Source organism: Strigops habroptila, chromosome W (genome assembly GCF_004027225.2).
Source record: "Strigops habroptila isolate Jane chromosome W, bStrHab1.2.pri, whole genome shotgun sequence".
NCBI lineage: Eukaryota > Metazoa > Chordata > Aves > Psittaciformes > Psittacidae > Strigops > Strigops habroptila.
Window position 1 is genome coordinate 27,473,364 of NC_044301.2, and position 26,581 is coordinate 27,499,944.

The 26,581-nt window shown below is 45.8% G+C and overlaps 1 protein-coding gene and 1 non-coding gene across 2 annotated transcripts in view; both read right to left on the reverse strand.

Annotated features, from left to right (window-relative positions):
* The window catches only part of LOC115619183 (ubiquilin-1-like), a 41,669-nt gene extending 15,297 nt beyond the window's left edge, over window positions 1-26,372 (reverse strand). Inside the window, 4 exon segments of the mRNA XM_030511231.1 lie at window positions 333-595; window positions 2,483-2,598; window positions 5,136-5,287; window positions 26,214-26,372. Of these exon segments, the coding sequence (XP_030367091.1) occupies window positions 333-595; window positions 2,483-2,598; window positions 5,136-5,287; window positions 26,214-26,372 (690 nt within the window).
* TRNAK-CUU lies at window positions 21,790-21,862 on the reverse strand. The gene has a single exon. It is a non-coding gene; the product is annotated as a tRNA-Lys (tRNA).
* Window positions 26,373-26,581: the final 209 nt, after the last annotated feature.

The following is a 26,581-nucleotide window of genomic DNA, read 5'->3' on the forward strand; positions in this document are numbered from 1 at the left end:
ATTAATAATAAATAAATAAATAAATCCATTCTAAAGTGAAAACATCAGCATTTAAAAGTATCTCAGTTACTAATGTCTAACACTATTTAAAATTAGGATTAAAGCCAAATCAAGATGCTTTTCTTTTTTTTTTAATTAACAGCTTATTTCAGACACCAGTGGCTAGAAATAAAAACATCAGTTTCCTACAGTGACCTTTTACAGATATTGTCTAACAAGCCTAAATTCCTCAACATTATTTCAACACTCACCTAAGAATGTCCAGTTCTTGCTCTTTTGTTCACAGTTACAGTATAATCAAAGGTCATGAACTTAGATATCTTTCTACATACCTGCCTCATTATATCTGGATTATTTAGCATGTGACTGATTTCTGGATTTCTCTGTATCAGGTGCTGCATTTGAGGGTTAGCCATAATTAACTGCCTCATCAGGTCAGGATTTGAAAGCATGCTCTGAACAAATAGATTTTCCATTATCTGAACCATCATTTCTGGGTTGGACATAAGTTGTCGTTGCATCTGACTTTGTAACTCTGAAATATTTGATGCATTTAAGCCCAGGCTACGCAGGCCTGCCACACCTCCAAGGCGACCTTTAAGAGGAAAGAAAAAAAAATAAATGTAACATTCAGTTTCTAGTATATCTCTAAACACATCCAAGTTCTTTCTAAGTACAAAATACATAAAGATATGTAACGAATAATGAAAACTCAATGGAAAATCTATCACAGAAGAGTTAGGGTTGGAAAGGACCTTAAGATCATCTAGTTCCAACCCCCCTGCCACGGGCAGGGACACCTCACACTAAACCATGTCACCCAAGGCTCCATCCAATCTGGCCTTGAACACCGCCAGGGATGGAGCACTCACCACTTCCTTGGGCAACCCATTCCAGTGCCTCACCACCCTCACAGTAAAGAACTTCTTCCTTATATCTAACCTAAACTTCCCCTGTTTAAGTTTGAACCTGTTACCCCTTGTCCTGTCACTACGGTCCCTAACGAAGAGTCCCTCCCCAGCATCCTTGTAGGCCCCCTTCAGATACTGGAAGGCTGCTATGAGGTCTCCATGCAGCCTTCTCTTCTCCAGGCTGAACAGCCCCAACTTTCTCAGCCTCTCTTCATACGGGAGGTGCTCCAGCCTCCTTATCATCCTCGTGGCCCTCCTCCTCTGGACTTGCTCCAACAGCTCCATGTCCTTCTTATGCTGAGGACACCAGAATTGCACACAGTACTCCAAGTGAGGTCTCACGAGAGCAAAATAGAGAGGCAGGATCACCTCCTTTGACCTGCTGGTCACACTTCTTTTGACGCAGCCCAGGATATGGTTGGCTTTCTGGGCTGCAAGCACACACTGCCGGCTCATGTTCAGTTTCTCATCGACCGACACCCCCAAGTCCTTCTCCACAGGGCTGCTCTGAATCTCTTCTCTGCCCAACATGTAGCTGTGCCTGAGATTGCCCCGACCCAGGTGTAGGACCTTGCACTTGGCTTGGTTAACTTCATGAGGTTGGCATTGGCCCACATCACAGGCGTGTCAAGGTCCCTCTGGATGGCATCCCTTCCCTCCAGCGTATCAACCGAACCACACAGCTTGGTGTCGTCGGCAAACTTGCTGAGGGTGCATTCAATCCCACTGTCCGTGTCACCGACAAAGATGTTGAACAAGATCGGTCCCAACACCGACCCCTGAGGGACACCACTCATTACCCATCTCCAGGTGGACATCGAGCTGTTGACCACAACTCTTTGCATGATGGACAGTGGCTATCTTTGCAAGGCCGTTAAGGAGTCACCCACTAAGAGTTTTCTTCTTTCCATAAGAAGACACCTAGAAATCCAAACTGCATCTGAAATATAACTTGTATACTAACAGCTTTTCTTCTACTTTACTAGAGCTGAGGTACAAGGGATATTTGAGGTTTTAGGGCTTCAAGTTAATTCCCAACTCTAATACATTTGTAATAATCATTTATAGACAGACCACTGCTACGAGGAATCTCTTAATATGATGCATGCTCTCTAGTCTAAACAAAAAGTAGAGCTCCTCTTCTTGCTGATGCAACAAGCACTAATAATGCTTTAAATTCTCCTCCTTTGCAGAGTTCAGCAAACACAAAGGTTTTACATTTTTAGAAAGTACTACTCAGTCTGGAAAACTCTTTACAACTTAAACAATTGCTTAACATAGTTTTTCCCTTTTTTGGGGGGGGGGGGTGTTTGGTTTTTTTGTTGTTTTTTTTTTTTAAAGAAAGCAAACAATAAAAGAGCATGAATAACAAAACCCACTAACTATGGGAAGAGATAATATTTTTAAATTAATAGACTTCTGTGTCTATTCATGAAAGAGAAGACTGACAATGCAATCAGGCTCAGAACCTGAGAAATACCTGAGAAATACCTGTTTACATTAGAATAAAGCTCCGGGAATACTTAACAGAAACCAAGATACCCACCATGTTACCTGACAAATATTCTTACCCAAGCCAAAAGAGTTGCTATTTGTTGAAGTTGGTGTTAAGGTATTGCTGCTTGATATTGATGTGGTAGCAATACTGCCAGTAGTGTGTGTTTGTTGGCCTGGAATGTCTTGTGATCTATAAAAACAAGTTAAAAAAATTACCAGTTGAACAAGGTGTGGTAGGTTGACCCCAGCCAGTTACAACATCATTTCCCCCCCACTCCAGGCAGGATGAGGGAGAGAATCGGAAAGGCAATATCCATGGGTTGAGATAAAGACAGTTTAGCATGACGTTATATGGTATGCAATATCTTTGGCCAACTTGGTTCAACTGTCCCAGCTGTGTCCCCTTCCCAACCCTCGCCTACTCACTGCTGGCTGGGGGGGGGGGGAAGCAGGCACAGAGCAAGAAAGAGAGAAGGCAGGCCTTGATGCTGTGCGAGCACTGTTCAGCAACAGTTAAAACATCAGTGTTATCAACACTGTTAGGTCAAAAATCCAAAACACAACACCAGAAAGGCTGCTATGAAGAAAGTAATCTGAGCCAGACTCAATACACAAGGTCTGGCATTTAATATAATAATGACATTTAATACAGGAACAGTATAATACTTGAGAATCTTAATTTACATTTTTATTATTTCTAAAATAAATAAATAAATAAGCTATTATCTCTAGATGTCTTCCTGGCCAAACTCAAACAGGAAGTATACAGAAGGTGGAAGCAAGGACAGGAAACCTGGGAGGAATACAAAGAACTGTCTGAGTCTCTCTTTCTTATACGGAATTAGGAAAGACAAAGCCCAAAGGGAATTGAATTTCGCAAAGTATGCCAAAAGCAACAAGAAGGGCTTCTATAAGTACACAGGTAACAAAAAGAAGACTAGGGAAAATGTGGCACTGCTGCTTAGTGAGACAGGGAACCTGGTTACACAGGACACAAAAAAGGTTGAGGTACTTAATGCTACCTTTGCCTCAGCCTTTACTAGCAAGACTGGTTTTCAGGGATACCAGGCCCCTGAGACCAGGGTAAAAGGCTGGAGAAAGGAAGATGTACCTTTGGTGCAACAGGATCAGGTCAAGGAATACTTAAGCAAACTGGACATACATAAGTCCATGGGCTCTCATGGGATGCACCCATGAGCGCTAAGGGAGCTGGCAGATGTCATTTTGCAAGGCCACTCTAAGTCTTTGATCCATCATGGAGACTGGGAGAAGTGCCCGAGAACTGGAGAAAAGCAAACGTCACTCCTATCTTCAAGAAGGGCAAGGAGGAGGACCCAGGAAACTACAGGCCAGCCAGACTCACCTCTATCCCTTGGAAGGTGATGGAGCAACTAATCCTGGAAACCATTTCCAGGCACAGGAAGGACAAGAAAGCCAACAGGAATAGTCAGCATGGATTAACCAAGTGGAAGTCATGCTTGACCAACTTGAAAAACTTCTATGACAAAATGACTGTCTATGTAGGTGAGGGTGTTAGCGTAAAAGTCGGTTGGAGAAACTCTCTAAGACTGAATTTGGAGTTTTAGAAAGCAGGCATTCTTTAGTGTAGTGCTGGGTGCACATGCGAATCATTTCACAAAGGTAAGTGCACCCGATACTTGCCAACAGCAGCTATATATTTCGCATACTCATGCATATTCATAGCTTTTCCAGGAATCTTGTCTGATCATAAGGAAATACTTTTTTACAGTGAGGGTGACTGAGCACAGTTACAGGTTGCCCAGGGAGCTTGTAGAGTCTCCCTCCTTGGAGATGTTCAAAAGCCGTCTGGACATGGTCCTGGGCAACTGGCTCTAGGTGGCCCTGCTTGAGCAGGGGTGTTGGACCAGATGACCTCCAGAGGTCCCTTCCAACCTCAACCAGTCTGTGATTCTCAGACATCTATAGTCTCATCACTTCTTCAGAACAGTAGTTTTAAACATTAAGAAAATGGATGAGTATCAGTGCAACCATTACCACCTTTTCATCCTATCCCTGGGATGCCTGTCAAAGAATTGCTTCCTCAGTCCTTACCTTGCTTTAGGGATCCTGATGTAGTCCTACGCCCTCAAACAGTATTAATTCCATGTTTGGGGCTTAAAGGAGACTAGCAAGATCTATAATACGAGATTTATTCCATACCACACCTTTAGTGGGACACCCCACTGAACGTCAAATTAAGTTAAAGTCTTATTTCATCATAAGACTAATATCAGAATTTCAGTATTCTTTAAGACTGTGTAACTACATTGTTACCATGCTCTTACAAAGTTAATGCCATCATAAACTAGCACAAACACTAAAGACTGTTTGCCAAATTCATATGCTCACCCTGCCTACTGCAGGGGCATAAGCACAGGTGCTACCACACAGTGAAACAGATCAAGGACTGTTCAGATTGTCTTCAGACTGCTATTCTGCACCAACTGTAACTAAGGAGCTGATTCAAGTGTAATAGTAATGGCTCAGTTTGTAAGATATTAATTTTCAAAAGGCGTATGTATGATATCTAGGGACACAACCTTACAGACTTTGGGTTGCTTCTCTTGTTGAATAGCAGGAGTATTTTTACTGCTTTTGAATGCATTTTAGTCAAACCTAGGTTTGCCCAACAGAAAGCTATCACATTAGAAATTAAAAATACTTTTACTACTTAGAGGTAAAAAGATTGCTAATCAGTCAGGTTACCTGTTTTGTGTTTTGATGACCAGGTGAACAGTAAGTCCATCATGAATTCCATGCTGAATCAAAGTATCTTGATCTTTTAAAATTTTTCCAGCAAATATCAAAACAAGCTGATCACTGTGGGACTTGAAATGCTTAGAGATTTCTTCTTTGAACTAAACAGAAGTGAATATTATATAGTTATGTAATTGAATACTGAACTACTAATCTTTTAATCTTTAAGGAATAACTATATTTTGCTCACATTTATTACATTAATCCACTTGTACGATATGTTTTGCTTTATACAACCTAGAAACACTTCAGTAAGTTATCTCAACTTTTTATCCAAAGGAAGATGGGAAATCAATTTTCCTATACAATTAAAGTCAACTGTTTCATATCTAGATCACTAAGTATACAGGTGGCAATAAAAAATTTGGTGTCACTTAAAGACTATACTGTCATTTCAGTCAGGCATGTACCCACAACACATTACATACATGGTAGTACACATGCTATTGAAATCATCCATTGCTGACATGCTGAGGATGCAAAAACACATTATGTTAATTCAGTCCACATTTGTGCAGGCACTGAAAAGAGTAGTATATATACACACATACACATATCATTCCTTTACTCTATGGACCATCCCTATAAAAGATCATTGAGCTCATTCAGTCCATGACTTTGGGCTCCATCTGTCATGACAGTCTTTCAGGGTAGCAGAAATTATTTCATCACCGCTGTGCTCGTCCGGTTTCATCAAAGTCCATTCTTCATTAACATTTATGGCCTGAGGTGTCATGGGCACACCAAGCTCATAATAATCCACCCTTATGTTGCCAATCTAAATTCACCTGAGCCACTTCAATCTTAGCAGCTTGATCCACCTGTTGGTCATTCTGATGCTCCTCAGTGGGCCAACCCTTGGGTACATGAGCATCTACATGGCATACCTTCACCACCAGGTTCTCCACCCGGGCAGTGATATCTTGCCACAATGCAGCAGCCCAGATGGGTTCACCTCTGTGTTGCCAGTTACTCTGCTTTCATTGCTGCAACCACCCCCACAGGGCATTTGTCACCATCCATGAGTCAGTAGAGAGATAAAGTACTGGCCACTTTTCTGGTTCAGCAATGTCCAAGGCCAACTGGATGGCTTTCACCTCTGCAAACTGACTCAACTTGCTATCTCCTTCAAGCAGTTTCTGCAACTTGTCGTAGGGGACTCCATACAGCTGCCTTCCATCCCTGATGCTTTCCTCCAATACGGCAGTGTCGTGGTTTGAGCCCAGCCGGTAACTCAGAACCATGCAGCTGCTCGCTCACTCCCCCCCTTCTTCCTCCCCCTGCTCCCGGAGGGATGGGGAGGAGAATCGGAAGAATGTAACTCCCACGGGCTGAGATAAGAGCAGTCCCGCAACTAAGGTATAATACAAAACCACTACTGCTACCACCAATGATAATGACGATTAGTGAAATAACAAGGGGAGAGGATACAATTGCTCACCACCCGCCGACCGATACCCAGCCCAACCTGAGCAGTGATCTGGGCCTTCCGGGTACCTCCCCCCGGTTTATACACTGGGCATGACGTGCCATGGTATGGAATACCCCTTTGGCCAGTTTGGGTCAGGTGTCCTGTCTCTGCTTCCTCCTGGCTTCCCCTCCTCCCTGGCAAAGCATGAGACTGAGAAAGTCCCCGATCAGAGTAAACATTACTTAGCAACAACTAAAAACATCGGTGTTATCAGCGTTGTTCCCAGGCTGAAAGTTAAAAAAACACAGCACTGCACCGGCTACTAAGAAGGAGAAAAATGACTGCTATAGCTGAACCCAGAACAGGCAGGACCCATGAGTAAACAAGTCATATTGCTTCTTACTTTATGGCAGCTTATTATACAGTGGGGCCTCTTCAGCAGGCATCACCTCCTCCTCTGGTGATATTCCAAAAACTTTGCCCTCTGGCCAGTCCATGATGACTTCCAAGATTCATTGACAACTGGGATGTTCTATTTGATCTTGCTGTGTGATCAGTGCAACCCACTTAGTCCATGTAGCATCAGCTGCATGATGTGTAGAGGAAACCCTCCCTTTGAACATCCAGCCCAGCACAGGCAACCGGGGTGCCAGGAGGAGCTGTGCTTCAGTGCCAATCACTTCTGAAGCAGCTCGAACCCCTTCATAGGCTGCCAGTATCTCTTTTTCATTGGGAGTGTAGCTGGCCTCAGATCCTCTGTATCCTCGACTCCAAAAGCCGAGGGGTTGACCTCGAGTCTCCCCTGGAGCTTTCTGCCAGAGGCTCCAGGTAGGACTATTCTCCCCGGCTACAGTGTAAGCACATTTTTCACATCTTGCCTGGTCTGGACTGGCCCAAGGGCTACTGCATAAATTATCTCTCATTTAATTTGCTCAAAGGCTTGTTGTTGCTCAGGGACTCAATTGAAATCCTTCTTATTCCAGGTCAATTGATAGAGGGGGCTTACAATCAGACTGTAATTTGGGATGTGCATTCTCAAAAAAAAAAAAGCAACACCTAAGAAAGCTTGTGTTTCTTTCTTATTAGTTGGTAGAGATATTGTTATTTTGGTGATCACATCCATTGGCATCTGAAACTGTCCATCATGCTATTTTATTCCCCAAAATTGGATCTCCTGTGCAGGTCCCTTGACCTTAATTTGTTTAATGGCAAAACTGCCTTTCAGCAGGATTTGGATTATTTTCTTCTCTTTCTCAAAAACTTTTTCTGCTGTATTGTTCTACATAATGTTGTCATCAACATATAGCAGGTGTTTTGGAGCTTGCCCCTGTTCCAGTGCAGTCTGGATCAATCCACGGCAGATGGTATGGCTGTGTTTCCACCCCTGGGGCAGTCAGTTCCAAGTGTACTGGAGGCCCCTCTAAAGTAAAAGCAAACTGTGGCCTGCACTCTGCTGCCAAAGGGATTGAGATAAATGCATTGGCAATATCAATTGTGGCATCCCACTTGCCTGCCTTTGACTCCAGTTCATAGTGAAGTTCTAGCATGTCCGGCATGGCAGCACTCAGAGGCAGCGTGACTCCATTCAGGCCACGATAGCCTACTGTTAGTCTCCACTCTCCATTAGACTTTCACACTGGCCATATGGGGCTATTAAAGGGTGAGCGGGTCCTGCTGATCACTCCTTGGCTCTCCAGTCTGCGGATCAGCTTATGGATGGGAATCAGGGAGTCTTGGTTGGTGCGATATTGCCACCAGTGCACTGCTGTGGTGGCAACTGGCACATGTTCTTTAACCTTCAGCAACCCCACAACAGAAAGATCCTCTGAGAGACCGGGCAAGGTGGACAGCTGCTTAATTTCCTCTGTCTCCAAGGCAGCGATACCAAAAGCCCATCGGTACCCTTTTGGGTCCTTGAAATACCCTCTCCTGAGATAGTCTATGCCAAGGATGCATGGAGCCTCTGGACCAGTCACAATGGGGTGCTTTTGCCACTCCTTCCCAGTCAGGCTGATTTCAGCCTCCAGTACAGTCAGCTGTTGGGATCTCCCTTTCACTCAATATGTTGGTGAAATCTCATACAGGAACCCCAAATATTAATCTTGCAGTGACTTAATATTAAATAATTATAGTTTGTAAGAGGCAGGTCTAAAAAAAGGAAAACCTCACTGTATTATACTTAAAAGGCGAGTCCCTAAATGAAAAGGTTTCTAGTATAGGAAGAGATAAAACAGATCCCCAAAAAATGAGCCTGAGACACAACAGAGGTAAGAAATCTTTCTGTCTGTATAGCAGGTAGCATTTGGTCAGTTAGAAGTCTGTTCACACAGAGTTGACTTCAGTTCTTAGAAAGACATCAAGTCAACCTTCGTACAGGTAATATTTAGACTTGCAAGCATTCTAGGAAGCCATTTAATCCATTCCTGTCTGAAGTGGATTCCTTACCTAAATTATTCATACATTGTGGTAGGTTGACCTTGGCTAGCCACCAGGTACCCACCAAGCCACTCTGTCACTCTCCTCCTCAACTGGTCAGAGGAGGAGAGAAAATATGACGAAAGGCTCATGGGTTGAGATAAGGACAGGAAGATCACTCACCAATTACCATCGCAGGCAAAAAAGACTCAACTTGGGGAAATTAAATTAATTTACTTCCAATCAAATCAGAGTAGGATAATGAGAAATAAAAACAAACAACACCCCCCCCCCAAAAAAAAAAACCAACCAAAAACCCAAAAACTCCACAATCCCCCCACCGCTTCCTTCTTCCCAGGCTCAGCTTCAGTCCCGACTTCATTACCTCCTCCCCCCAAGCACCCCAGGGGGATGGGGAATGGGGGTTGCAGTCAGTTCATCACTTCTTGTCTCTTCTGCTCCTTCCTCCTCATGCTCTTCCCCTGCTCCCTTGGAGTCCCACCCATGAGAGACAGTCCTTCATGAACTTCTCCAGCATAGGCCCTTTCCACAGGATACAGTCCTTCAGGATAAGATTGCTCCAGCGTGGGCTTGTCGGAGACGGCGGGAGAAATTGCAACACGACCACCCAGGGAATGATCAGCAAATCTCGTTTATTTCACCAACAGGCTGCGGTTATATAGACATGATAATAAGCCTCATACATAGTGCAAAAGCTAGCTCATCATTGGCTTACAGTCAAATGTCATCCCCGCCCATACCTCCTTGTTCCTGAAACTCTTGTGGTTATACAGACCCTGTTTTTAACACTTCTCCGGCCTTCAGCCAACTCCCCCATTAGTCAAGGACACAGCGTCCTTGCTTCATATGTTTTTCTCACCCAGTTGTTTCTAACTTTACCAGCTGTATTTTATCATGTCCTCTTTCTTCCATCCAGAGTTCGATAAAACTCTCCACATCTCCCCCGTTTTCCTTTTGGGCGAGGAGGCTCGTCTGCCATATTTTCTGCGTTGCATTGATAATCATACCTCGAATACAATTGAGTATACAGGGCAGAAGGAGCAATAGTAACAATATCACACCCAAAAACCCTATTGCGTACATTATAAGACTCCTTAGCCATGGGCCAATTCCCAACCCCTTTAGCCAGTTTTCGATTCCTAAACCACCTTCCTTTTTTAATAAATGTAGCCCTTGTTGCAACTGCTTAATCTTGGTGTGGATAGAAACTGCATGGTCCGAGAGGTTCATGCAACACATACCTTCAAATTCGTCGCACCCATGTCCCTGAGCTAATAGAAGAAAATCGATAGTGGCCCTGTTTTGTAGCACTGCATGGTTTATGCTCTGTACATCGCTAGTGAGCATGTCAAGTATCTGAGATGTCTTATTAAATTCATCTTTGGTCCAGCATCCTAACTGTTCCGCGAGTTTCATGGCTTTACCGGCTGCCACACCCGGTACAAATATCGCTGTCATGATAAGCCGGAGATCACTCCAAAAGTTTGGGCTGCCAACGTTAGTGCATTGTAGTTCGTGTACGCTACGCTTGGTCCTTGTACTATTTGCACTACTACTATTCCATTTTAGTAATAATGACATGTTGGGGTGAAATAAGGTTAATTTTCCCAAATAACATGGTCCTCCCTGTGGCTGGGCAGGTATGCCATTCCAAGCTCTATCTCCACAAATAAGGAATATCCTATCAGGCAGTCTTTTTGGGGTAGTAACACTACTACCATTACAGTTTGAATACAATTGTTTGAAAACCATGCTTGACTCCAGTGCTGAGTCTAAAGTAGCCCAATCTTTTCTATGCACATTCCAATTTTGAGGGTTAATGGGGGTGAAGCTTACCCAATCCCCCTCAGTATTGTTTCCAAGGCTAGCATTGGCGCTCCCAAAGAGATCTAACTCTTCAGGAGGGGAGTGTAAGGTGGCATTAAGAGACAGTATTAGCTGACACTGCCTATGGCCATCCGGAAACATCTGTTCACTGGTACCGGAACTAGCTCTCGTGGTCTTCATAGTCGTTTTACAGAGGGTTCCATTGTTGACCCAACCACAAAATTCTCCAGGTTCCCATATTGGTAGGCCGACTAAACATGTACGAAAAGGGTTGGTGACTCCTCCCAGACTAAGGCAAAGCGAGGTTTGATTGGTTTGATTCGCTAATGTCACCCAAATGTTCTCTCTAGGCTGGTTAAATCGTGTAATGCATACCACACTAGGCAGAGTAATAATAGCAAATATTATGTGATATCCCATTGTATCAATTCGCTTTCTTTCCTGATTTGTACTTATCCTTCCTTGTTCCCTTCAATCTGACTTGTCCTAGCTTTCTTACCCTTAGGCCCTTGAGACGTTGTAAGAGTAGATCTAACTCTTCTTCGGGGTCTCCACGTAATGGTCCTACAATCGAGTGTTGTGATATAGGTATTCTCTTTCTACACCTAACGGCTAATATACTAGACTGATTTTGAACAGTTATTCTATAAACCACCTGCTCTAGTTCCCAACGCAAATAAGCTAAAATCTTTTGTTCTACGGTTTCAAAAGCTGTACTGCAAGGTGTGTCCTTAGCCCAGTTTTCGCTTGCAATTCACTCTCCCAGGTAGTGTTATAATGTTGGAAGGCACACCCATTGCACCAGAGGTTGGTGATCAGAGACTGCTCTAACCAGAAGGTCTGATTGCAGCCTCCACACCTCAATGCTGTCCAAGCGGCGCAATCCTGATTGTCACACTCAAGACACTTATTCCCCCTAGGCCCGCGGATATTAAGTCTTTGCCAAGCCTCAATATTTTCAATCCAGTCCCCGAGTGTCCAATGGCTTTTCTCAGTCTCACTGAGGTTTCTCAGATGGTCACTTAGTTGATGCCGCAGGGGCTGTAGCGTAAGGAGTGCTTTATCTTCAATCCTCTTCCTGTCTGCCTCTGTTAAGTTCCGGGGTATCAGGAACATTAAGGGCAGGCTTAGTCCATCGTGATGGTACCCATATGTTTCCTGTAGGGGTAGAAACACATAGATATCCCCTTCCCCAATATATCACCTTTGCCAGATCCGTTTTGTTGCAGCGTAGGCGAGATCCACTCCAATACCCATAGCTCCCCCGTTTTCCTTTTAAGCTGCGTCAGGGCAGCTAATGGGTACTGTTCGCCACACCAAATCGTGAGATCGACGGGTAGCTCTGGGTCGCGACGTTGAACTTGGCCCGTTGTGACTCGATCCATTATCTGTTGCAAGATGTCATGTTGGTGTGGTGTAATGTGCACTGGTTGGCGGCAGCTACTTGTGTCTGAGCGCGGCTGCTGCTGCGTTGCGACGCGCTGGCATTGGAGTTTCCCGGCCGCCGCCGGCACGCCGTAGTATTATGAGAGTCCGAGCGGCATTTTTGGCACCACAGTCCTGAGGCTTGACATTCTCGACGCATATGTCCTGCGCCTCCACAACGATAGCATTTGATTCGACCACTAGGTGGAGCTCTAGGATTACTTATTGCAGAGGCTTGCAGGGGTGCAAGAGCAGCTAGTACCTGATTTTGACTTGCCTGTGCCTGTTCCTTCAGTCCTAAACCTAATTCTTTTATCGCCTCTACCAACATTGCCTGTGGCCCCACTGGGATACTGGCTAGGCGGTCTAGAGCTTCTTCAATACTCCAGTCCGCGCCCATGGTGTTTAATACACTTCTGGTGGTGGCATTGCAGTTTTGAAGAGCACATTGCTTAAGCATCGTGCCTTTAGCGATCTTATCAATAAAACTGCCAAATGTTTCGTCTCTACCCTGTTTTATCCCCATATAGGACGGAATCCCCCCCGGCTCTTTCACCCTATCCATTGCTTCCCTTGCCAGCCGCATGGCTTCCCGACATTTATCAGGGCCGATTAGAGTCTGAGCCTCAGTACGCAAAAAGGGTCCCAATCCCATTAGTTCTTCTAGGGTGACTCCCTGCAACGGGTCTCCGACAGCCCGATTCATCATCACACTCTGTTGGCATAGATTTTGCCAATGCGCATTAAATAAAAGTTGTTGATGCTGTGTAAAGATAAGCTTAACTATTCCCCGACAATCAGCTGGCAATAAAATATGTGTTCCCCAGATATAGTCTAGCATCTGTTTGACTGGCTCACTTTTAGCCCCAAATTGGCTAACTGTAGATCATAGCTGTGACAAAAGTTTCCAATCTAATGCGGTAATCGTGGCCTGAAGTCCACCTCCCGCCAGCGGAGTGAAAACCACCGGACAAGCCAGCTCTTTTGCTGTCTCCATTGCCTCCCCATCCCCAAGCTCCAGGCATTCTTTTGCCAATGCCGCCCACGCTTCCCTCCTCTCCTTTGCAATAGCCCCCGCTAGGTCACTTTCTGCCCCAGGGATAGGCTCATTGCTAATTGGAGATGGTGGTGGTGGCTCCTCCGGACACGGAGCGGGGGGGGCAGTTGGCACATTCGCCACAGCCGCTGAAAAAGGGGGTTTGGGGAAAGGCATAGGGAGAGGATCTTCAGACCCTTCACCAGCCAGTGGCGGCAATACAACCGTGGACACAGCAGGGGGTAATGGGCAGTCTGACCAACCGGTATATCTCTTATTCTTCTCTTGAGCTGCCGTGGCGTGATGGGCTGCCCCTTTTTCTACCTGATACTGTAATAACTCATTATGCACCACCCTCCACAACTTTCCCAGCTTTTTCGCTGTCTTATCATCATCTAATACAGCCTCCCACATCTTATCGCCAAATTTCCGCCACTCCTCTAGCTCATGAACAGTATGTGGGTTCTGAAAACAACCCTTCGCATAGCCATAGGCTAAAAGCCCAGGGAGCTCCTTTTGGAGGTCTATCCCTTTTATCTGCCGCTTTTTTAAAAAGCATGTAAATAAATCATATGCTGCTTGCCTTTCCATCTCTTTGTTACTCGTCAGCGCTGTTGCAGCCCCACAAGGTCTCGGCAGCACGTATCGGCCAGGCTCTCCGCTGAGATCACCCAGGGCATGGCACCGCTCTCTTCTCTTGTCGGCGCTAAGTTGCCGTCCTCGCTGCTAAAGGACCCGAGCTCACTCGCCGCTCCGCCGTGGTCGCCGATTATCACGTTGGGGTCGCCATTTGTCGGAGAAGGTGGGAGAAATTGCAACACGACCACCCAGGGAATGATCAGCAAATCTCGTTTATTTCACCAACAGGCTGCGGTTATATAGACATGATAATAAGCCTCATACATAGTGCAAAAGCTAGCTCATCATTGGCTTACAGTCAAATGTCATCCCCGCCCATACCTCCTTGTTCCTGAAACTCTTGTGGTTATACAGACCCTGTTTTTAACACTTCTCCGGCCTTCAGCCAACTCCCCCATTAGTCAAGGACACAGCGTCCTTGCTTCATATGTTTTTCTCACCCAGTTGTTTCTAACTTTACTAGCTGTATTTTATCATGTCCTCTTTCTTCCATCCAGAGTTCGATAAAACTCTCCACATGGGCTCTCCATGGGGTCACAGGTTCCTTCAGGGCACATCCACCTGCTCTGACATGGAGCCCTCCATGGGCTGCAGGGTAGATATCTGCTCCACCATTAACCTCTATGGGCTGCAGGGGGACAGCCTGCCTCACCATGGTCTTCACCATAGGCTTGCAAGGGAACCTCTGCTCTGGCACCTGGAGCACCTCCTCCATCTTCACTGACCCTGGTGTTTGCAGAGTTGTTTCACTTATTCTCACTCCTCTCTCTTTCAGCTGCTGTTGCACAGCAGTTTTACACTTCTCCAGGCTGAAGAGCCCCAACTTCCTTAGCCATATCATAGAATCATAGAATCCTAGAATCGTAAGGGTTGGAAAGGACCTTAAGATCATCTAGTTCCAACCCCCCTGCCATGGGCAGGGACACCTTGCCCTAAACCACGTGGTTCAAGGCTCTGTCCAACCTGGCCTTGAACACCGCCAGGGATGGAGCATCCACAACCCCCCCGGGCAACCCATTCCAGTGCTTCACCACCCTCACTGTAAAGAACTTCTTCCTTATATCTAGTCTAAACTTCCCCTGTTTAAGTTTGAACTCATTACCCCTTGTCCTACCACTACAGTCCCTAAGGAAGAGTCCCTCCCCAGCATCCTTGTAGACCCCCTTCAGATACTGGAAGGCTGCTAGGAGGTCACCACGCAGCCTTCTCTTCTCCAGGCTGAACAGCCCCAACTCTCTCAGCCTGCCTTCATACGGGAGGTGCTCCAGCCCTCTTATCATCCTTGTGGCCCTCCTCTGGACTCGCTCCAACAGCTCCATGTCCTTTTTAAGTTGAGGACACCAGAACTGTACACAGTACTCCAAGTGAGGTCTCACGAGAGCAGAGTAGAGGGGCAGGATCACCTCCTTCGACCTGATGGTCATGCTTCTTTTGATGCAGCCCAGGATACGGTTGGCTTTCTGGGCTCCAAGCGCACACTGCCGGCTCATGTTAAGCTTCTCGTCAACCAACACCCCCAAGTCCTTTTCTGCAGGGCTGCTCTGAATCTCTTCTCTGCCCAGCCTGTAGCAGTGCCTGGGATTGCCCCGACCCAGGTGTAGGACCTTACACTTGGCTTGGTTAAACTTCATAAGGTTGGCATCGGCCCACCTCACAAGTGTGTCAAGGTCCCTCTGGATGGCATCCCTTCCCTCCAGCGTATCAACCGAACCACACAGCTTGGTGTCGTCGGCAAACTTGCTGAGGGCGCACTCAATCCCACTGTCCATGTCGCCGACAAAGATGTTGAACAGGACCGGTCCCAACACCGATCCCTGAGGGACACCACTCGTTACAGGTTTCCAGCTGGACATCGAGCCATTTACCACAACTCTTTGCGTGCGGCCATCGAGCCAGTTTTTTATCCACCGAGTGGTCCATCTATCAAATTGATGTCTCTCCAATTTAGAGACAAGGATGTCATGCGGGACAGTGTCGAACGCTTTGCACAAGTCCAGGTAGATGACATCAACTGCTCTGCCGCTATCCATCAGTTCCGTGGCTCCATCATAGAAGGCCACCAGACTGGTCAGGCAGGATTTCCCCTTAGTGAAGCCATGTTGGCTGTCACCAACCACCTCATTGTTTTTCATGTGCCTTAGCATGTTTTCCAGGAGAAACTGTTCCAAGATTTTGCCAGGCACAGAGGTGAGGCTGACTGGTCTGTAGTTCCCTGGGTCTTCCACCTTCCCCTTCTTGAAAATGGGGGTTATATTACCCTTCTTCCAGTCATCAGGAACTTCACCTGACTGCCAGGATTTTTCGAATATGATGGACAGTGGCTTAGCAACTTCATTCGCCAGCTCCTTCAGGACACGTGGATGGATTTCATCAGGTCCCATGGACTTGTGCACGTTCAGGTTCTTAAGATGGTCTCGAACCTGATCCTCTCCTACAGTGGGCCTAAGGTATTCGTTCTCACAGTCCCTGCATTTGCTTTCCAAGACTTGGGTGGTGTGGTCAGAGCATTTGCTGGTGAAGACTGAGGCAAAGAAGTCATTAAGAACCTCAGCCTTCTCCAAATCCAGGGTAGCCAGTTCTCCTGATAGCTTCTGGAGAGGGCCTACATTGTCCCTAGTCTGTCTTTTATTTGCTACCTATCTATAGAATCCTTTCCTGTTATCTTTTACATCCCTTGCCAAACCTAATTCTAGCTGGGCCTTAGCTTTCCTAACCTGGTCCCTAGCTTCCCGGGCAATGCTCCTACATTCTTCCCAGGCCGCCTCTCCTCGCTTCCACCTTCTATAAGCTTCTTTTTTCCCTCTAATTTTCCTCAGCAGCTCCTTGTCCATCCATGGAGGTCTCCTGGCCCTCCTGCTGCACTTTCTTCTAGTCGGGATGCAACACTCCTGAGCACGTAGCAGGTGATCCTTGAATATCGACCAGCAGTCTTGGGCCCCCCTGCCCTCTAGGACTGTATCCCATGAAACCTTACTAAGGAGGTTCCTGAAGAGGCCAAAGTCTGCTTTCTTGAAGTCCAGGGCAGTGAGCTTGCTGCACGCTCTTCTCACCGTCCTGAGGATCTCAAACTCAACCATCTCGTGATCACTAGAGCCAAGGCTGCCCTGGAGCGTTACATTTCCAACCAGTCCCTCCCTGTTGGTGAGCACAAGGTCCAGCATGGCACCTCTCCTCGTCGGCTCCTCTACTGCTTGAAAGAGGAAGTTGTCTTCCACACAATCGAGGAACCTCCTGGATTGCTTGTGCCGGGCCGTACCGTCCCTCCAACAGATGTCAGGATAGTTGAAGTCCCCCATGAGGACCAGGGCCTGCGAGCGTGAGGCTGCTCCTATCTGTCTGTAGAGCGCTTCATCCACAGAGTCCTCTTGATCAGGCGGCCTGTAACAGATCCCCACCGTAATGTCCCCCGTTGCTGTTTTCCCTTTGATCCTGACCCACAAACACTCTGTTACCTCATCACCCGTCCCCAGACAGAGTTCCATACTCTCTAGCCTATCACTGACATAGATAGCAACGCCCCCTCCCCATCTGCCTGGCCTGTCTTTTCTAAACAGCCTGTAACCTTCCATTCTGACACTCCAGTCATAGGAGCCATCCCACCATGTTTCTGTGATACCAATGACATCATATTCCTGTAGCCTTGCACACATCTCTAATTCCTCTTGTTTGTTCCCCATACTACGGGCGTTTGTATAGAGGCACCTTAGCTGAGCTCCAAATGCAGCCGACTCAACGGCTGGGGCAGCTGGAACATCTCTACATCGCTCCAAGCACTTATTACAGGTGCTGGCAACTGACCAGGAATGTTGGGATGGATCAATGCTCCCCTCCCCCAACACATCTAGTTTAAAGCTTTCCTGACCAGCCTGGCAAGCCTCCTACCAAAACAGCTCTTCCCCTTCTTTGTCAGACCAGCTCCACCAGCCTCCAGTAGATCTGGCCTCCCAAATGGAGCCCCATGTTCTAAATAGCCAAACCCCTGACTATGGCACCAGCATTCTAACCATTTATTAACCTGCCAAACACGCCCAGCTTTTTTAAGGTCCTCCCCTTTGTCCTGGAGAATCGATGAAAAAACTATCTGAGCTCCAGAGCCCCTAACCACCTCTCCCAGGGCTCTGTAGTCCTTCTTAATGTTCTCCAGGCTACTGCTATCTATATCTCTAGCACCCACATGGACTACTAGGAGGGGGTAATAGTCAGCAGGACTTACTAGAGCAGGCAGCCTCTCAGCAACATCCCTGATCCGAGCCCCTGGCAGGCAACACACCTCCCTCGAGACCGGATCAGGCCGGCAGATGAGCGCCTCTGTGCCTTTCAAAGTAGAGTCCCCTACTACTATGACCCTCCTCTTTTTCCTGGAGGCACCAGTAGCGATCCTCTTTACTGGTGCATCAGCAGGATGCTCATTAGGTGTGGTGGGTGCTTTCTCATTAGCCCCCTGCAGAACCGCGAAGCGGTTCTGGGTGGGGACATCAGATTTAGGAGGAAGCCCCTTGTCGTTAATTGAAGACAGTCCCCCTTCTCAACTGGACAGGAGAAAGAAAACATAACTGAGAAGATGAGAAGGCTGTGTGGAGACCTCATAGCAGCCTTCCAGTATCTGAAGGGGGCCTACAAGGATGCTGGGGAGGGACTCTTCCTTAGGGACTGTAGTGGTAGGACAAGGGGGAATGGGTTCAAACTTAAACAGGGGAAGTTTAGGTTAGATATAAGGAAGAAGTTCTTTACTGTGAGGGTGGTGAGGCACTGGAATGGGTTGCCCAAGGAAGTCATGAATGCTCCATCCCTGGCAGTGTTCAAGGCCAGGTTGGACAGAGACTTGGGCAACATGGTTTAGTGGGACGTGTCCCTGCCCATGGCAGGGGGGTTGGAACTAGATGATCTTAAGGTCCTTTCCAACCCTAACTATTCTATGATTCTATCAACACTGTTTCCAGCACAAATCCAAAACATAGTCTCATACAAGCTACTATGAAGATATTTAACTGTCTCAGCCAAAACCAGTACAAATACATATTCTACCACAACATAAAGCCAGCAGAAATCCTCATAATTTGGTACAAGTAAATGCATAAGAATAGATAACTACCATACTGTGCCAGACTAGAGAGTAATGACATTTATCCAGACTCATTTACTATCATGTTTTTCCACAATAAGTTGTTACAGTGAATTCCACAACTTAGTTGTCTTCAGAATGCTGATGCAGTAGTACAATCAATATTGTTTAGTTTATCCTAAACCTTGTTACATATTTTTAGAAGCAGCTATTTATCCATGCGTTTAAGGAAACAAGATACTCATAGAACTTAACCACACAGTATCTAATATTGCCTGTATGCAGGTATCGAAGCACATACATTTCCCTTTCTCTACTAACATGCAGCCATGGCAATTAGAGGATCTGTAAAAATGGCACTACAATAAGAAACGAATACAATAGCTTGTGTACCAGGACCACAAAAGGACTCCTACAATAATGAATGTGGATGATCCGCATGTGCAAGGGATCACTTTCCAGCTAGCATATGACCACTCTCGTGAGGCCCCTCCTGGAATACTGCATCCAGCTCTGGGGCCCCCAACACAAGAGGGACGTACGCCTGCTCGAGTGAGTCCAGAGGAGGACCACGAAGATGATCAGATGGCTGGAGCACCTCTCCTATGAAGACAGGCTGAGAGAGTTGGGCTTGTTCAGCCTGGAAAAAGAGAACACTCTGGGGAGACCTTATAACAGTCTTCCAGTACCTAAAGGAGCCCACAAGAAATCTGGAGAGGGACTGGTGTCCCTGCCCAAGGCAGGGGGGTTGGAACTAGATGATCTGTAAGGTCCCTTCCAACCCAAACCATTCTGTAATTTTTACAAGGGCATGCAGTGACAGGACAAGGGGGAATGGCTTCAAGCTGAAAGAGGGGAGATTTAGATTAGATATTAGGAAAAAATTCTTCACTATGAGGGTAGTGAGACACTGGAACAGGTTGCCCCAAGAAGTTGCATCAATCCAGTATGCATCATCTTAGCGTCTCAAATTACACATATGCAATTGATAGCAAATGGAGGAAGGGAAAGGAGACAACAATGGGATTTCATATATATTAAGGCAGAAAAGAATCTCAGTAAATTAGAGATAATACTTTATAATAGTTTGGCACTTAGGAAAACCAGAAGCAGGTAAAGATCAAAGTCTTGCCAGCTGCCTGGGATTGATGAACATTTACATCTAATTCTTCTACTGGACTAACTCTTCCATTTTTATTAATATGTACATACTACAAACAATGGTTTTAGCCAATTTGTTTTACTGTTCAAAAATTAAAGTTTGACTTGATTGCAATAGTACTAGCCATTACAATATCACAAATGTGTTCAGTTTTCTCCAAACATAAAAAGGGCTTGAAATTGTAGAAAAGGAATGTTTCTCCATACCAAACACCTAACACGTTCACAGAAACTAGCTGACTGTACTGCTCAAGTAATTGAATACAATAACAATAATGTAAAAAGTGATATCAATTTTAGACATAATAGGGGTATCACTGGGAAGAAAACATAGGGGCATTAAGACAAACACAAGATTATCATGTAGCTGGACAGAGGCCTAGTTTACTTGAGGGGAAAAAAAAAAAAAAAGAAAAAAACCCCACAAAAACCAAAACAAAAACCACAAAACAAAACAAGCATTAACTAAAGTAAATTAATTCAAGGTCACAACCTCCTAAAATCATAAAACCTTGCCAACATGGCATGAATTAGAGCAGATCTGAAGCTAGTCTTGAAGTGTCTTTGCCTGCATTACAATTTCACCTTAAGTTAACTATTTTTTCTATTAAGAAATCCCCTGAACTCCCCCCTCCCTTTTTTTTGGGAGGTGGAATGTTTTTTGGTTGCAGGCTTTCTGTTGTTTTTGTTTGTTTGGGGGGGGGGGTTGGGGTTTTTTTAAGGGCGGGAACAGTATAGGTTTTTTACCCCGAGAACATTCTTAGCAGCACTCTACCACTTCTTTACACACTCAATGATTTCCATACCAAATATTCTCAAAATCAGATGATCTTAAAAACAAATACTCTTAACAGAACGCTGCTCTTTTGTTCCACAGTAAAAGGCTCCACAAGCCAAGTGAGAACTTATTACACCTGCTGTCCTGGTTTCACTTCTGTACAGTCACTTTGCAGAGCAGATCCACACTTTAAACATTAGAATAGCTCAGTTGGAAGGGACCTACAATAATCATCTAGTCCAACTGTGTCCTGGGTTCAGCTATAGAAGTCATTTTTCTCCTTCTTAGTAGCTGGTGCAGTGCTGTGGTTTTGACTTTCAGCCTGGGAACAATGCTGATAACACCCATGGTTTTAGTTCTTGCTAAGTAATGTTTACTCCGACCAAGGACTTTCTCAGTCTCATGCTTTGCCAGGGAGGAGGGGAAGCTGGGAGGAAGCAGAGACAGGACACCTGACCCAAACTAGCCAAAGGGGTATTACATACCACAGCACGTCATGCCCAGTATATAAACCGGGGGGGAGTTACCCGGAAGGCCCAGATCACTGTTCCGGTCGGGCTGGGTATCGGTCGGCGGGTGGTGAGCAATTGTATCCTCTCCCCTTGTTATTTCCCTTATCATTATTATTGGTGGTAGCAGTAGTGGTTTTGTATTATACCTTAGGCTTAGTTACTGGACTGCTCTTATCTCAACCCGTGGGGGTTACATTCATTCTGATTCTCCTCCCCCTCCCTCCGGGACCAGGAGGAGGAAGAAGGGGGGGAGTGAGCAAGCGGCTGCGTGGTTGTGAGTTACCAGCTGGGCTCAAACCACAACAGTTCTTTGTGGTGCCCAACATGGGGCTCAAACCCACGACCGTGATATTAAGAGTGTCATGCTCTACCGACTGAGCTAGCCGGGCGTGGTGGTGGGCGTCTGTAGTCCTAGCTACTCGGGAGGCTGAGCCCGCCGGATCACTTGCTAGGGAAGGAGGAATTGACAAAGCGATTGCAAGAGAGAAGCAAGCCCTCAGCCTTTGGAGGCAGCTCTTGCCACCTGTGAAGGAAAGGTTTCCCTACAAGGATGATGTTATGTGCCGCTCAGCCAAGTGGACCACGATAGAGAAAGGCATCCAGTCCCTGAGGGAATCAGCCATTCTAGACATGATCTATCGTAGGCCGGATGCCAGGAACGCATCCGTAGATCCAGATGAAGTCGAATGTACATGACCCATGTGGCGGAAACTTACACAGAGTGCACCATCATCATATGTCCCCTCATTGGCATCAATGACCTGGAATGACAGAGTATCACCAACAGTGGATTACCTGATTCGTCAACTCCAAGAGTTCAAAGACAATCTCACCCCTTCCATCATTTCAGCTGTGGAAAAACTGTCCCAGGAGTTCAAACAATTGAGAGATGATTTATCCGATCTATCCAGCTCCCCACGTTTACCAATCCGAGTCTCAACTGTTAACAGAAGGCGCCCTACTGCTCGAGAGAGAAAATATAGGAGGTACACGCCACGGTACACCCTATGGTTTTACCTGCGGGATCACAGAGAAGACATGAGAAAGTGGGATGGAAAACCTACCTCAGTTCTGGAGCAATGGGTGCGTGAACTGAAGACGAGAACAATGGTCAGGGATGATCCTCCCAGGAAAGCTGCTGCTTCAGTCTCTGGTGAGCAGTTTCCCAGATGGAGTGGAAGAGCTGATTTTACTCCACCTCCTGTGATAAGGAATACTAATCCCTTTCTACAAGACATAAGAGGACAATCTTGTGATCATTATTAGAGGGGCCCTGGCTCCATCCAGGCGGAGGAGAGGGATAATCGGGTTTACTGGACTGTGTGGATCAGATGGCCTGGCACATCAGTCCCACAGGAGTATAAGGCTCTAGTAGATACTGGTGCACAGTGTACCCTGATGCCATCAAGGTATCGAGGGGTGGAACACATTTGTATTTCTGGAGTGACAGGAGGATCCCAAGAGTTGACTGTACTGGAGGCAGAAATCAGCCTGACTGGGAGGAAGTGGCAAAAGCACCCCATTGTGACTGGTTCGGAGGCTCCATGCATCCTTGGCATAGCCTTTCTCAGGAGAGGGTACTTCAGTGACCCAAAAGGGTATCGATGGGCTTTTGGTATCGCTGCCTTGGAGACAGAGGAAAAGAAGCAGATGTCCCCCTTACCCGGTCTCTCAGAGGATCCTTCTGTTGTGGGGTTGCTGAAGGTCGAAGAACAACAAGTGCCAATTGCGACCACAACAGTGCACCGGCAGCAATATCGCACCAACCGAGACTCCTTGATTCCCATCCATAAGCTGATCCGCAGACTGGAGAGCCAAGGAGTGATCAGCAGGACCTGCTCACCCTTTAATAGCCCCATATGGCCAGTGCAAAAGTCTAATGGAGAGTGGAGATTAACAGTAGACTATCGTGGCCTGAACGAAGTCACACCACCATTGAGTGCTGCCGTACCAGACATGCTAGAACTTCAATATGAACTGGAGTCAAAGGCAGGCAAGTGGGATGCCACAAGTGATATTGCCAATGCATTTATCTCAATCCCTTTGGCAGCAGAGTGCAGGCCACAGTTTGCTTTCACTTGGAGGGGTGTCCAGTACACTTGGAACCGACTGCCCCAGGGGTGGAAACACAGCCCTACCATCTGCCATGGATTGATCCAGACTGCACTGGAACAGGGGCAAGCTCCAGAACACCTGCAATACATTGATGACATCATCGTTTGGGGTGATACAGCGGAAGAAGTTTTTGAGAAAGGGAGGAAGATAATCTAAATCCAAAGAAGGGGGGGGAGTGAGTGAGTGGCTGCGTGGTTCCGAGTTACCGGCTGGGCTCAAACCACGACTTACCTGCCAGTCAGAAATCATTTGCCAAGTACCTTGGTTAGATAGATGCATCCTGAAAATATCAAATCAGCCATCAGTAAAGTCAATATATTTGCTTCTAAAGGTTTCTATGATATCAAATTACCATTGTTCTAAATCACTTTTAATAGTTTCCATACTGAGGAAAATAAAATTTCTAAGTCTTGAACAGTTAATCGAACAGGGTTTCTTTATTTCAAAGAGATGCGAATAATCAGAGCATATTACAAGGCTGACTCCATAAACAGTCACACAGGTGTATCAATGATGTGCTTCAGTGCACTAAGACATAACATGGTAAAAAACCCAATGCTTTAACTTTGGTGCTAAACAATTCATGCACTAAAGTTCTTTTAGTGCTGACAGAAAGGTAGATCATGATACTGAAAAAGAACAGATTGGAATTCATACAGCCAGTACTAGTCACACTATAGCCTTGCATTTTTTTTTGTTCTAGCTGTAATTTTGTCCAGGAATCAAAGCAAATGGCAGACTCACAGGGGCAGCAGCAGTTTTACTTCACAGGAAGATTCAACTGTAAATCTAATCTGTTAATATCAGCTCAAAGGGATATCAAAACATCTATAGACGATGAAGACATTTTAAAGCAATATGTTCTATTAATCACTTACATTTTTATGATTTTTTTTTCAGTAAAAATTTATGGTTTTGTTAGCTTGTATAACTATTTCAGTTTTTAGGACAACTCTTTACTAGAAAAACCTGATATTCCCATTGGGACTCACATTTGAAATCACATTATTAAAGTCAGATATATTAAAAATTCACATGTTAAATGAGCTTGTTTATAATTGCTGAATTCCCCAATATTATTGCAATCAAATGTTTTTCAGGACAAATGGGATCCTTAAATTAGAACCAGCATGATTTAGAAAAAACAAAACACAACTACAAAGAATTTTACAACTAGGTGGCGCAAGAATCTGTAAAATGTATAGAGCCAGCACCCTGGCTAGATTACTCAAGAGCTTTTTAATTCACGTTTTGCATTTCCACTCTGAAAACAATGTGTGTTTTCTGACTCATCAGCCACAAATGATTTAAAGCTCCAACTCTATACATCAGTTACACTCTTACATATGCAACCCTTTTTTGTTGAGGTTTGCAGTTACGACTGCACAAAAAAAACCAAAACAAACAAACAAAAAAACCCAAAAAACCCAAACAAACAAACAAAAAAAAAAAAACCAAAACCCAACCACCGTGATGTCAAGTTGCATACACTGAATTTCAGAGAAATTTTATAGAAAATTAAGTAAGCTCAATCTCCTTCAGGGAACGTCACCTTTTCAAGTATTTTAGCATAGCAATATCTACATCCTTCACAAATAAGTGAGACTGGCTTTATAAATACCTTCCTTATGCTTTGACCACACCTTTCCTATGATTTCATAGAATCATAGAATGGTTAGGGTTGGAAAAGACCTTAAGATCATCTAATTCCAACCCCCTGCCATGGGCAGGGACACCACACACTAAACCATGTCACCCAAGACTCCATCCAACCTGGCCTTGAACACTGCCAGGGATGGGGCATTCACCACTTCCTTGGACAACCTGTTCCAGTGCCTCACCATGCTCACAGTAAAGAGCTTCTTCCTTATATCTAACCTAAAGTTCCCCTCTTTGAGTTTGAACCCATAGCTTCCTCATCTAAACAAATTAAGTCCTGGTAAATACTCACATGGAAGCCTCCAAAAAATTGAAGTGCTGCAGGAAAGTGTCAATGATTCAGTAGGTGCTACTGTTTCACTTGAACCAAAGGCACAATGAGATACTAATTTTCATAAAAACTTAGAACACAGATCCTAACAATTCAGAGTTATCAGACACTAGTACACTGAAGCACAGCAGAAGCTGTGCTTTATTTGTAGTAGTTTTATACAATTTAAAAATGTGGCTTTTCTAAGAGATCTTTGCCATAGCCTACTCGCTGTTTCTAAAGCAAATTTTAGACCAATTATTGGCACTATAGCACTGCCATGTAGGTGCATACGTTTTCTACGGTTGTAGTAGTTAGCCAGCGAGCCTCCTACTGCCAGACTGAGTCAGCTCGGCAGGGCAATTCAGAATTACGAAACAAGCTACGTCCACCTCCCGGGCCGGCTCTCAGCATCGCAACAGGGAGGAACCGTGGAAGAGACGACGCAGGTTTCTTCACTGCCGATAGCCTCACTTAGCAGCAGCGCTCCCCAAGGCTGGGCCAGCCTCGATACTCGCCCAGCAGCGCCGAGAACAGCTCGGATAAGCTGCTTTGTCATCGCGAAGGGCCCTCACCTTCCAGCACGGGAGGCGGAAAACACAGGCCAGGGGTCTCCCCCCAGCTGCGCTCCCCACCCACTGCCCCCAACCCCTCACCTGCTGGATGCTGCTGGTCTCAGGCACAGCAAACTCTTCCTTCTCCTTGGGAGTCTTCACCGTGATTTTGATGATCCGCGGCTCAGCAGCAGCGAAGCCCTGAGCGGAAGATTCAGCGGAGCTCTGGACCCCCGCAGAACTCTCTGCACTCTCCGACATAGCGACTTCAACCGCACAGTTCCAGGCGAGTCCTCCACAACGCGACCTCACTCCCAAAGCGGCGAACAGAAACAACCCAACTCACTCGCGACGCACACTGATGACGCCACGAACTGGGGAAGTTACTAGAAAGGGGGAGCTATCCCTCCGGCGTAGGTTCGCCTTTAGCGCGTTTGCGCGCTAGGGGTGGTTTGAAGATTTTAAATCTT